Source organism: Talaromyces proteolyticus (assembly GCF_021365285.1).
Source record: "Talaromyces proteolyticus strain PMI_201 chromosome Unknown BGW36scaffold_8, whole genome shotgun sequence".
In the NCBI taxonomy this organism is placed as follows: domain Eukaryota; kingdom Fungi; phylum Ascomycota; class Eurotiomycetes; order Eurotiales; family Trichocomaceae; genus Talaromyces; species Talaromyces proteolyticus.
In genome coordinates this window covers 853707-866445 of record NW_025764284.1, presented here as the reverse complement: position 1 = coordinate 866445, position 12739 = coordinate 853707, and the positions used below count along the sequence as shown (strand labels likewise).

General features: G+C 46.1%; 5 protein-coding genes across 5 annotated transcripts; 3 read left to right on the top strand and 2 right to left on the bottom strand.

Moving 5' to 3' along the window:
* Nucleotides 1-1975: 1975 nt before the first annotated feature.
* On the top strand, nucleotides 1976-3896 carry BGW36DRAFT_382213 (uncharacterized protein). Its single transcript, XM_046216500.1, has 5 exons — nucleotides 1976-2451; nucleotides 2508-2605; nucleotides 2671-3253; nucleotides 3311-3499; nucleotides 3569-3896. Exons 1-5 carry the CDS (start codon nucleotides 2153-2155, stop codon nucleotides 3681-3683), a joined length of 1284 nt encoding a protein of 427 aa, XP_046070308.1. The 5' UTR covers nucleotides 1976-2152; the 3' UTR covers nucleotides 3684-3896.
* A 1502-nt stretch (nucleotides 3897-5398) lies between these two features.
* On the bottom strand, nucleotides 5399-6421 carry BGW36DRAFT_398467 (uncharacterized protein; the record flags this gene model as incomplete). Its single annotated transcript, XM_046218413.1, has 2 exons — nucleotides 5399-5621; nucleotides 6129-6421. The coding sequence occupies 2 exons, from the start codon at nucleotides 6419-6421 to the stop codon at nucleotides 5399-5401; spliced, it is 516 nt and encodes a 171-aa protein (XP_046070307.1).
* A 316-nt stretch (nucleotides 6422-6737) lies between these two features.
* BGW36DRAFT_360871 (uncharacterized protein) lies at nucleotides 6738-7766 on the bottom strand (the record flags this gene model as incomplete). Its single annotated transcript, XM_046214221.1, has 1 exon — nucleotides 6738-7766. The coding sequence occupies one exon, from the start codon at nucleotides 7764-7766 to the stop codon at nucleotides 6738-6740; it is 1029 nt and encodes a 342-aa protein (XP_046070306.1).
* Nucleotides 7767-8294: 528 nt separating this feature from the next.
* On the top strand, nucleotides 8295-10155 carry BGW36DRAFT_300076 (4-coumarate-CoA ligase, variant; the record flags this gene model as incomplete). The annotated part of the gene is made up of 3 exons (XM_046211595.1): nucleotides 8295-8570; nucleotides 8624-9763; nucleotides 9817-10155. 3 exons carry the CDS (start codon nucleotides 8295-8297, stop codon nucleotides 10153-10155), a joined length of 1755 nt encoding a protein of 584 aa, XP_046070305.1.
* A 1293-nt stretch (nucleotides 10156-11448) lies between these two features.
* On the top strand, nucleotides 11449-12337 carry BGW36DRAFT_398464 (uncharacterized protein; the record flags this gene model as incomplete). The annotated part of the gene is made up of 2 exons (XM_046218412.1): nucleotides 11449-11471; nucleotides 11536-12337. 2 exons carry the CDS (start codon nucleotides 11449-11451, stop codon nucleotides 12335-12337), a joined length of 825 nt encoding a protein of 274 aa, XP_046070304.1.
* Nucleotides 12338-12739: the final 402 nt, after the last annotated feature.

Genomic DNA, 12739 nt, shown 5'->3' with positions numbered 1-12739 from the left:
CTCTCGCGATATTCCCTGCAACTACAGCATTGTGCAACGTAAGGGTCGTCGACGGCTTTCAGAGCGACTGGCACACACACCCCCGCCAGTAAGCACTCCGCGCAGCAGCTCACCAGATCTCAACCTACCCGATAATTTCCTCGCCACACTTAGCTACCACGGCCTCGGGTCGTTAGCCGCGGAGCTGACGGGGGTCTTGCAGATGACTAGCAGCTCTGGTGATAACATTTCCAGTGATAGCAGCCTGGACGGGTTTTCACCACGCCGCACCAAAAGCCCTCCTCGATCGGTGCCTTCGCCGAGCTTTAACAATGCAGTCGGGCAGCTGGACTTTCAGTTTCCAGTTGACTGGTCGAGCCTGGACCAGGAACTGTCAAGCCATGACGGGAATTTTGGCCTCACATTTCCTCCACCACTATTCCCGTCCTTGCCAGATACCATGGACAACAATAATAATTACCATAGCCATCACCATGGCTCCGATGCGTCACTTTCATCGTTGTCATCGTTATCATCGTTATCATCGGTTTCAACATCCTCTTTAGCAACATCATCGTCATCAATATCATCAGCAACCGACATGTCCTCGCTACAACATGACCAACAGTCGTGCGTCGAGCTGACCTTGAACACACTTCAAGCGCTACATTCGCCGTCAGAAAACTGCATTCTCAGTTCACGCAACGACCAGCCGCGAAGCCTCGATGAGGTGCTCCACATGAACCAGACGGCCGTCGCTAACATTTCGTCGGTGGTTTCGTGTCCATGCTCGCTCGACTACAACTTTGCGCTGTTGATTACGCAAGCTGTCACCAAGCTCTTATCCTGGTATCAGGCAATCCTCGACGATAATGACGCCGTGCGAATGATGCCAATCAAGATCGGCCAGTTCGAGCTCGGTCTTGGTAACCATATTATGGTAGCTCAGGTTGTCCTCAACGACCTAGCCAAAGTAGAGAAACTCCTCGAGGGTTTTATCGAGCGCAACTGTCGCGCTAAGCAATCCGGCAACGACTTCGAACAGCCTCTTTACTCTTCACTGGAGTCACTCCTGCGCACAAAACTAAATGATGTCTTTCGTTCAGCCAAGTTGAAAGTGAACGGGGCCCAATCTACATGAAATTTATACGCAGCTTATTTTCTTTTCCTTTTTTTTATTGGCGTTTTTGGATGACCAGATGACTAGCTCGATTTGTATATACCTTTCCTCTTCTCTCTTGCTTTACGCTTCTTTTTCTAAGGCACCGGGGTAGGGGCGGAGAGTCACTGGGATAGTGTTGATATCTGGTGAAGATATTTCCGCAAGGAATGGCCTATGAATAGGTTCGTACAGATTTTTTAAGTTTCTATTTCTTTGTTTCTTTTTTCTCTTCTTTGGAAACATAAGTAGTCAGACAGGGCATCCACGCGATTCCAGTGGAAGTATCCATTTGCGAAGCGTATCTTCCTCAGTTGAAGTCATTTTTCGACGTTTTGGGCCTGTATTAGACATCTCAATATGGCCGTTGATTCGATCACCGAGGGTTGACTCCGGCACATTATAAAGGCGCGCTGCCTGGCGACGACTCGTGATATTTTTGTTTTTTAACGCGTCAATAGCAAGTAGAAGTCGCCCTTCATAATTATAGTCTTTTTTCTATGATTTTTGGATGAAAACGATGTTCTGAAGTGAGTGGTAGATTAAAAGGTTGAAGAAATTTGGTGGGGTGCGTGGATTGACCGTGTGCCCACGGTAGATTGATTACTCGTGGAAAACGTTACCTCAGGCACTCCGGCCGTTCTCCAAGAGGAGTAGTTTAGTCCCGCTCGGATAAAATACGCTTCCGCTCCGAAGATCACGTTACACTGGAGGACCGCATGTGACTTACAGATTAGGGTTAGTTGCACGGCTGTAACCGTATTAGGAATAGTACCCAACCCCATGGGGTAAAACTATGCTAGGACCTTTGCAGGCGCAGACAAGCATTTCGGCGAACCATTCCCAAGCATTCGCCGAAGCTGTTGCTTACAAAACTCGCTTGCTTGAAGACAGTTGCTCACAACGTAATGATATACAGATGCAAGCCCGTCCTTCTGAGAAGCTTGAGGGGGATATAGCAAAGCTGTACGCATACTAAATCGCAACGTAGTAAAACTACTAGAGACTTTCAAGATGAATGAGCCATCGCCTCAATCGCATATTATCCATTCAAAGGGGATCTTCCGTGGTCTACCTGACATCCCCAGCCATTTGTCGGGGCTTCGAGCCATAGTCGTCGGAGCGAGCGGGACGTCTGGCCAGCCCATGATCGATGTGCTGAGCTCAAATCCGGAGCGATGGGAGAAGGTCTATGCACTGTCAAGACGGCCACCGAAAACAAAGAAAGATTCAAACGTAGAACATGTGCCAATGGACCTTCTATACGAGCCCGATAAGATCGTTGCTATTCTGCGGGAATACCGGGTTCAAGCGTGAGCCACTGTTTCGCTGCTCTGCTGGTTCCCTGGTTCTGACTTGTCCTGCCTAGGGATTACATATTCTATTTCGGTTATGTTCAGCTCACAGCAGTCGAGGAGAACGACCCGATGGGCCTGGGCAACGCCGAACATCTGGCTGAAGTCAACGGTAAGAGACGCTACCCGTTCTGCCCAAGCATTTTATCCAACTTTTTGATCCTGAACGGTGCATAGGTCGGCTCTTTGAGAATCTTCTCTTCAGTCTCGACCAAGCCTCCATCGTACCGAAGCGGGTGATCCTCCAGACTGGCGGGAAGAACTATGGAGTACATCAAGGCTTTGTAAATGTCCCACTCAAAGAGTCCGACCCGCGAGTGGAACTCGAGCCAAACTTCTACTATACGCAAGAAGATAGTCTCTTAAAACATGTCAAGGCTCATCCCCAAACGAGCTATAACGTTGTCATGCCACAGTGGATTTTGAGCGCAGTCGCAGGAACTGACATGACTATCTTCTACCCATTGGCGGTATATGCTGCTGTGTTACGCAAGTTAAACAAGCCTTTGCTCTTCCCTGGAGACCTTTTATCTTGGGACAACCCCCAGCCAATCTCTACGGGCATTCTCAATAGTAAATTCTACGAATGGTTGGTCCTTTCGCCACACACCGCGGGCGAGACTTTCAACATCACCAACGGGGGCGAATTTACCTGGAGCAGATTCTGGCCGATCTTAGCCTCTTGGTACGGGCTGGAATGGCAGCCGCCGAGTGAGAGTGCCCATTACCATGAGATAGACACGGGCTTGCGTCCTCGCGGGTATGAACATTTCGTGCTGTCCAGCGGACATCGCTATTGGCTAACAGGTTACAATAGTTATGGTCCCACGGGCAAACTTCGATCCTCATTCAGTATCGTTGAGTGGGCGCGCGAACCAGCTACCCAAGAAGCATGGGTGCAGCTATCCAAGGAGCATGGGCTTCAAGCGAATCCTTTCGGAGATCCTGAGAAAACATTTAATTTCTTGCAATTCTGTTTCAGTTTAACATGGTCTTGGTACACCAGGTAAGCGCTCTTTGCAGGCTTCTGTCTGTGACTGATCCACTTCACAGCTTATCTGATCCATTGTTATAGCATCGACAAAGCTAGGGAGTATGGATGGTATGGTTATTGTGACACTGTTGCCTCGTTGCGTCAGGTATTTGGGGAGTTTGCGGATATGAAAATGACTCCTCCATTACCGCGTTAAAAGTTATTCTCCATCTTGAACAACCAAAAATCCTGACACACTTGTCGTAGATAGTTCCACGAAGTACCCCTGCTTGCTATTGCTTCGCCATTTGAGTGGTTGAAGAATGGTCGAAACGGGTGCTTTCTTTAGAACATAAGATCTAGGCTCATCAAAATCTCACCTTAGTCTCAGTAATAGACTATATTACATTAGTGCCAATGTAGATTGAGTTGAAGGTTAACGGGTTTGTGGGTTTGGTGGGTCTGCTGCGGCTAACTGTATGAATGAATGTGTTAGACCAACTTGCACCTAAATTACTAGGGGAATTGTCCTTAGTTTTAAAATTTTCAAATCTTTTATTATAGCATGTGTTTATACCTAATTAGCTATATTTTTGCGTAGTCAAAATCGATTTAGTTGTAAAGGATAGGGTTGGTAGAGCATGAATATATTGATTCCTATATCGAATGAAGCTTCACTAGTATATGCCCTAGGCATGGATAGCTATTCGCTACCCCTTTTATTATGAGGATTTAGCCTAATATTTATGAATGATGTAATCCACTACCACTTAGCATATAGCAAGAGCTTTGCTTTTAGTATTAGCTTTAGGACTGTTTTTATAATCATTATTATAAGACAATCTATCTACTATTATACTAATCCACCCATAGAAACCAATTATAGATCGAAAACTATTCTAAATCTAATTTCTGCCTAAGATACATTCTTTTAAAGTAGTCTTCTTTAAATTAATCAATCTAGAACTAATATATTGAATTCTATTTTAACTACTTGATAATCTAAACTATAATTTATATAATATATATCATTTTATTTCATTATCTCTTCTACCAGCTCTATTAAAGCTAAGGCTAAATCGATTTTTGTCTTTATTTTTTTTTAATTATTATGTATTTGTCCTTCTAAGTAAGAGACTCATAGTTAATTAGAGTTTTAGCTTCGCCCTATTTTACTACAGATATCTAATCTCTTTCTCAGAGTTAATCATACTGATTGAAGGCTTCCATTATTAAGATATCTATCTATATTCTTCTTCTGCCCTAAATATCTGCTACTAAGCTACATAGCAACATAATTATAGATACCAGTACCTCTTCATTGTTTTCCTCCATACAGACTCAGACTACTAGTACTATTCAGTCTGAGAGTTATAATATCGCAGCTGTCAGATCCAAGAATAAGACTGGGATATATTCAGTCTTAATATTATTTTCAAGCCCATAGCATACTTCTAATTAGCTATCTTCCGTCATGTCTCTCTATAGGTGTCATCTTTGTCTAGTAGCTGTGTATTGTTGGGCTCATTATAATCATATTTTTAATTATTTACGTATATAATTTGGATACTACTATTATCCTATATTCTCTGATTTATTATAATTCATTAGGCTTTATTATATTAGATCTCTTTTATCTATATTGAGCTATAATACACAAAATGATTTATACATAAGATGAGATATGATATACCTAGTAGTTTCTACTAAATAACTTATAAGATCCTTTATAAGGAATGTATTTTAGGACTATAGCCTGGTAATTACTATAGTGATATCCTTTATTTGTATATTTAGCGCGGATCTAAGTCTTCTTGTAAGAAAAGATCTTATATTCTATCTCTTGGCAGTTGTAGCATTGAATTAGCCCTGTTTACAGTTCAAAGAGTCGTGTGTTTACTGATTCTCCTGCAATATCAGAATATTGGTTTCTCAATAGCCATTTCGCGTTGCTTCTTTAGTGGTATATACCACCATTGATCCATATGCTTTGTTTACGTCCTTTTTGCTGAGCCAGTATATTTTAGCAATGTCAACGCGATTCTCTTTTCTAAGCACTTGAGTAACTCCTAGCAGAATGTTCTCATCCATATCTATGACCGCTGTACGGTTAGTGTTATCTATCTTCACTAGGTATAACTGGTTCTTCAGCACTCTTACGCCTGGTGTAGTCATCTTCTATGCAGCGCCTCTAACGAGTTGAACTTCTGTTTTGTCTCTGTGGATTATCTTTACCTGGTCTGCGTTTTTGGAATCTTTGATCATTGCCGCACAATGCCAGTTGCTTTTATTTTCTGTAATCCGTATTTCTTTCTTGATATGCTGTCTGATATCAGCAATTTTGATCTTGATTCTGTCTTCGTCTCCTACATGCGATATGTCAATCAATTGTGCAGTATAAACTGTCGGTGATCGTGCGAAGCATGGGTGAAATTGGAGGGCTTGGTCGCTCCATAACTTGACCAGTAGGTTGTGTACTTGCAATTTTAGCATACATTGGCTTTTGGCTGGGTGCGTGGTGACTGTGGCGGGTAAGCTGTTGGTGATAACGTCTAGTTCTCGTAATTGCTTGCCCTCTTCAGATGACTGATTTTGAATTGCCTTTAGCTGCCCTTGCAATTCTTTAATTATAACGCGTTGTTCCTTGATCATGTCGCTTTACTCTTTCATTGGGGTCTCCTGTTTGCCAAGGACATCTTTCACGGCCTTGAGCTCATGGTGCGTCTTCTCTAGAAATCGACCCATCCTGAGGAGCAATTCTTCATTACCGTCTTTACTCTGTTGCCCATCTTGAATAATATCGGCCGCTCTTCTGACTTTAGTAGTTCCATTGGTTTTCTTTGACGTTTTGGTACTATACTCAGTATCGGCTAAGGCTTCCCGTGCTCTTGTTGATAGTGTCATGACGCGTGTAGATCGCGTCGTCGTCGCCCCCTCAGGCGAATCTTCTTCCATTGAGTCCATCCTCTCGCCTGTCATCAATGAATCTACCAATGATTTTCTGTTCGCGGCTAACTGTATTTCTAACTGAGGAGTAGGGGTAAGATAAGATGAAATTCAGCACCGTTAGGCAGGTTTGCGAAGGCCATGAGTTCTTACTTTTCGTTCCTGCCATAGACTTAGATATAACACTCTCACCAATAAAATACATTATCTAACTAGTTCCTAGTTAAGCCTATTTGCGAGCCTTGGACAAAGAGAAGCCCATGCTGACAGGTCTCAACGAAGAAATCCTTCGTTGGTAATAACGGAGATGTCTAGTTTGTTTGGACTACTCTACGCGCCCAACTGCCTGCAAAGATTTGACAGTATCTCTAACGCAATCCTCTATTGACCGCCACTCAACTCCCAAGACGTCCTGTACTCTGGAATTGTTGATCTTGTAAACACCTCCGTCCGGATAGTCACCACCCGGCGTGTCTGCTGTTGGCAAGACTCTTTCGTACTCCGGATACTGCTTCCTTACTATTTCAGCGACCTCTCTATTGTTAAAGAAGCCTGCAACAACAAAAAACCTCTTGTTAGAAGCTTCAGGCTTCTCAATAGCGAGAACGTGGCATAGCGCAAGGTCGCGAACGTCAACCCAGGTGAATGTACCGTTGGGAGGGATTTTGTCCTTTGCTTTGCCTTGAATCATGTCGCGAATTATTTGGTTGCTAGTGTTCAGATTATCCAAGCTGTTCAAATGGTGCACGACTGGCCCAAAGACTTGCGGTGGGCACATAGTCGCGATCGTGAAGTTCGGCTTTTCCTGTTCCACAAAGTCCCAAGCGGCTCTCTCAGCAAACGTTTTACTGGCTCTGTAGCCATTGGGTACACTCTCAATTGCTTGCTCCTTCGTTATTGGGTTCCAGTCCTCCTCGCTGTAGGTGTGCTCTGGCCATGAACCCTTGTAGGGATTTACTATCGAAGAAAATGATGAAGTGATCACGACTCGCTTGACTGAAGGCGCATTTTTCACTATCGATTGCAGGATGCCTGTCGTACCTTTTATGGCCGGGTCCAAAAGATCCTTCTCGACATCCGTGACTTGAAAGTGGAACGGGCTTGCAGTGTGAATGACTGCCTGGAATGGTGGGTCGGAGACGACAGCTTTCGCAAAGGCGCCTTCCCGGGCGATGTCCTCTACAATTGCGTAGTCCAACCGATCACTTGAAATGTCAGGGTAAGCTGCTTTGATTTTCTCGCCCTTCTCATGCGAGCGTACTGTGGTAACAACACTATGACCCCGTTTGAGTAAAATATCGAGAACATGGGCGGCAATGAAGCCAGAGCCTCCAGTTAGGAGGACGCGAGTCATATTGCTTGTTCGTCGTTTGAGCGGAGGATGAATCTTCTCTGTTGATATGGATAGAGAGACAAGAATCTGAATGCTTGCTATACCTTGATTTGACGTTGGTACATTTGGTCTCTGGATACAATTTCGTAGACAGTCTCAAGTAATTCCGCTCCGTTTCGCCGGACAATTTTCGCCGAAATCGCCTGGGGTAACGGCGAGCATTCGGGACAGCTCCGAAACTTCTTAATATTCTCGTGGAAGATATGTTTTCGGCCATTCTGTTAGCAGCTAGGGCATTTGGCTCACTATTATGATTTGACTTCGCCGGAGTTGAGCCTTGAGTGGATTACTCTTTCGCCGCAGCTCCGCGTTTGAGGGTTCCCCTTAGATGGAGCTCATCAACAAGCAGGTATCACAGCTTGGTGCGCCTGTTCAGTTTTTGCATTTTCATGTCCTCTGTGATTTCTACTGGATATGGAGGTCATGTTATACTATTAAAAAAAGGGCTCCTCGTTGCTCTGGTCTCTATTCTCAGAGAAAGTACACAACATGGTCTTCTATCCGCCATCTTGGGTACCGAAGCTGCCAGAGGTGCCAGATACCGTCTCCATCCCTGATTTCCTCTTTGATGAGCATAATGGCCGAAGGCCACTTAACCAGTCATGGGATCCATTCACATGCGGTCTGTCGGGTCGAACGCGATCGGCACAAGACCAGAAGACACAAGTCGACCATCTGGCAAGAGCGTTGAACAAAGAATTTGGATGGAAGGTCAATGAGGGCACAGAATATGACAAAGTGATCAGTGTGTTCGCATTCAACACGGTACTTCCATTGCGTGACCTGACGATCATCAAATTGACTGCTGACACCTAAAGATCGATATCATGACCCTTAACTGGGCAGTCCATAGAAACAACGGCATCTCATCCCCAGTGAATTCAGTGTATAATGCCGACGAACTCGCCTACCAGCTCACCAACTCAGGCTCAAAGTCGATCTTTACCGTTCTTCCGCTTCTTCAAACCGCTCTGGCAGCCGCACGGAAAGTAGGCATCCCAAAGGAGCGTATCTACCTCTGCGAGATGCCCGACATCACCACCGTCGGCATGAAGATGCCTAGCGGGTTCAAGACACTGACCCAACTAATCGAACAAGGTGCGTCCTTGCCACCGATCGAGTCTCTTACATGGACGGTAGGCCAGGGCGCCCGTCAAACAGCATTCCTTTGTTACTCTTCCGGAACGTCCGGTCAGGCCAAAGGTGTGATGATCTCCCACCGCAATGTCATAGCCAATATCCTCCAAGTCAAGACGTACGACCAAATTGAGCGAGACAAGAACGGACCGGACTACCTCGAAGTCGCGCTAGGCCTGCTTCCACAGTCTCACATCTATGGGCTCATAGTCATCTGCCATGTCAGTGTGTACCGCGGCGACCAAGTGATTGTGCTTCCGAAATTTGATATCCAGCAATACCTGAGGAGTATCTCGAACTTCAAGATCAACGTCCTATACATCGTCCCGCCGATCATCATCTCCATGGTCAAGAATAAGCACCTCCTTACCAACTTCGACCTGAGCTCGGTGAAATCCATCTTCACCGCCGCGGCACCCCTGGGGAAGGAAATCGCGCAAGAACTCACGGATCAGTACCCAGGCTGGAAAGTTAGACAAGCGTATGGTCTTACCGAGACGTGTACGGCCGTCACCTCTAGTAGTCCGCATGATATCTGGTTCGGTAGCTCGGGTAGCTTGTTGCCCGGATGCGAAGCAAAGCTCATGACGGTCGAGGGGAATGAGATTACGGGATATGATCAGCCCGGAGAATTATGGATGAAAAGTCCAAGTGTGGTGTTGGGATATCTGAAGAACGCGGTGGCGACGAAGGAAACTTTCGTGGAGGAAACCGAGGGACGATTTATGCGTACGGGAGATGAGGCGGTGTTCAGAAAGGCACCGAGTGGGAATGAGCATATATGGATTGTCGATAGGATGAAAGAGTTGATCAAGGTCAAGGTAGGTCACAAATAGAATACACCTCTTCGTAAAAAGCAAATACTCATCCTGAGAAGGGTATGCAGGTTGCACCCGCCGAACTCGAGGCCTGCCTTCTCGACCATCCCGCCGTGGCTGACTGCGCTGTCATCGCTGTGCCAGATGACTGGGCTGGTGAGGTGCCAAAAGCGTACGTCGTGCGGTCGAACCATGTCGGCCTGCTGGAGAGCGAGGCGATGACCCGCCGCGAGATCTGCAAGTACGTTGAGGGAAAAAAGAGCAAGCATAAGTGGCTCGAAGGTGGTGTAGAGTTCATTGATATCATTCCCAAGAGTCCGAGTGGGAAGATTTTGAGAAGACTATTAAGGGATAGGGATAGAATGGACAGGAGGAAGCAAAGAAGTAAATTATAAGTCGTGAAATAGTACAATGAAGCGGGTTTGATGAAGCGCAATAACCGCGAGCTTGTAACGGCGTACCACCAAGTATTACACCTTCTAGAGAAGCCTCGCTGTGCCTTCCCACCTGTGGGGAAGTTCTTAAGCCCATGGCCATCAAATTGAACAGGCAGGTGTGACTCCACCAGCGTCGGGTTTAAATTATCCACACTCAAGCATCCAATTAAGTGCATGTTCATTTCCATCTCGTCCTTCAACAGCTGCATCGCGCGATCAACGCCTGGCTCTCTATAAGTTGACATGGCAAACAGGAAAGGCTGGCCGATACTGACGCCTTTTGCACCAAGACACAAGGCATCATTAAATTATACATTTATAGTATATGTTACAGGTGTAATAAAAGGCCTTAATGATATCAGTTGCGCCACGAAAACCTCCAACCCAGCATGACTCCGAATCATGCCGGGCCACTTCCTCACCTAAGAGGGTCATTGTGTCAATTTTGTTATCGGAGGGAACCTAGGTCATGTAGATATCTCTCCTGTCGACAGACCCTGGCAGATGGCTTTCGAGCATGCGAACCATTTAGCCTTACCGCCCCAATATAAGTCAAGAAGATAATGAATATTCAGGATCTAATTTGGAATTCGAATAGGAGCAGTTATCCGAAAGAAGTATGTATCAGCGTCGTAGCATCTCGGCCTTCGTTCTCAGACGCGAACTTTGTCGGGAAGATCCTCTGCGTATATTTCACAGCATTGCATAACCATTCGTCCTCGAATATGCCTAAGAAATGTTCGACCCCTAGCCTGAACCTCGTCCGGATCGCCGAGGGCTCCCGTGCCGCATCTAGGTTTCCTTAACGGATAAGATTTCGGCGAAAATGGCTTCATGGTTTTTGCCCGCCGCTGAGTATCGTCCGCTCGGCCGCTTTCAGGATGTTATTCTGCATATCGCTGTGGAGTAAATACTTCAACCTCGGGTCTTTGTGAGTTTGCCTTCGAGTCGGGAGAAGGTGCCTTGGTCTTAGCAATCTGCGGAAGTCAAGAAGAGAGGATCTGCCGTTTGCGTGGCGAAATGAATTTGCAAAAGCAACACCATCACGTTTAGAAGAGCTCACTATCGATTCGAAGGTGTGCCTTGTTAGTTAAACAGAAAGACATTAAAATTTTGGAAGGACCAAGTAGTTCCTGGAGCCGTCGCTATATACTCCCGCATGGTGCAGAGAAGTATTGTGCACAGGACAAATTGCCCAGCCTGCCTTGCTGAATCTACTGTGGTAGCTTGGGCGACGGGGACATAGCCACCATGTCTCCTCTCTTAATGAAAGGGTAAGGACGAGACTCCCTGGGCTGTTATCGTCTTTCAGAGCGTTATGTTAATTCCATGCTGTAGGGTCGGTCTTGTAACGGGAGCTGCTTCCGGGATTGGTCATGCTTGCGCTCGAATTCTTGTCGAAGAAGGATGCACAAGGCTTGTGCTATCCGACCTGAGTGAAGAAGGGCTTGAGAAACTCTCCCAGCAACTGAAAGAGATAGAACCCAGTGTGGAGACTCTCTTATTCTCAGGTGACATGTCCAGCGAAGCCGACGTTGATCGAATGGTGGAAGAAGGCGCTCTGAAGTTTGGTGCAATTCATTATTGTATTAATAGTGCAGGCGTTACCAGCAAACCACGCCTGCGAACCCATGAGCTGGAAGTCGAGGCATTTGATCGCGTCATTAACATCAATCTCCGTGGGCTTTGGTTGTGCGAAAGAGCACAACTCCGCCAAATGCTCAGACAGCCTGCTACACTAAAGACACGCAACCATGCTACCTCGAGTCCGCTTCAGCGGGGTGCCATTGTGAATATTAGCAGTATCTTTGGTCTCACAGCCCATCCTACCGCTGGAGCGTACCCTGCTTCAAAAGCTGGCGTCTTGGGCTTAACACGAACAGATGCCGTGGCGTATGCGACGGATGGAATCAGAGTTAATGCAATCTGTCCTGGTTTCATCAATACGCCTCTAGTCGAACAAGCCAGAGCCAGCGGTGCCGATTATTCGAAACTAATCGGGCTAATACCATTCCAGCGTTTTGGGACCTCAGAAGAGCTCGCTGAGGCTGCTGTCTGGCTAGTGAGTGAGCGAGCAAGCTATATCAGCGGTGTTGAATTGCCAGTAGACGGCGGCTGGATGAGAGCTTGCAATACGTAAGGAATGCTAGTAAAGGGGTCGTATCGATTGTAGGTAGCGAGAGTCGTTGGGTCATTCTGTCAGGCCTTTTCTAAATAGATACAGAAATACGGGTTAAAGTAGCTTGCAAATACATGAAATTTCCTTCCTCTCTTCATTATCCAGGATTGAAGAAACGGGTATGTGGTCGGCAGGTTTGTGCGCGACGTTGAAAATCTTTCGCCGATCTCTTTGTACGTGAAGGTTTCGAATAGTACCGTGTGTATTACTAGACTGTCTACATAGTTTTAGAGAGTATCGATCAGCCAGTTGAGTCTCAACCTCGAAGTTCGATCATACCATGTTCTTCTGGCATGGATTTGGAGAGGAGGTACTTAAAACAGGCTAGGAAATTCTGGACCGAAGTCCCGGAATTGAGGAAAT

Excerpts from the sequence above, each read along its gene's own strand:
- BGW36DRAFT_382213 (XM_046216500.1), top strand. The coding sequence starts at position 2,153 with ATGAATGAGCCATCGCCTCAATCGCATATTATCCATTCAAAGGGGATC. Across the intron at positions 2,606-2,670 it reads ACATCTGGCTGAAGTCAACG|GTCGGCTCTTTGAGAATCTT; the intron begins GTAAGAGACGCT and ends AACGGTGCATAG. Across the intron at positions 3,254-3,310 it reads ACGGGCTTGCGTCCTCGCGG|TTATGGTCCCACGGGCAAAC; the intron begins GTATGAACATTT and ends AGGTTACAATAG.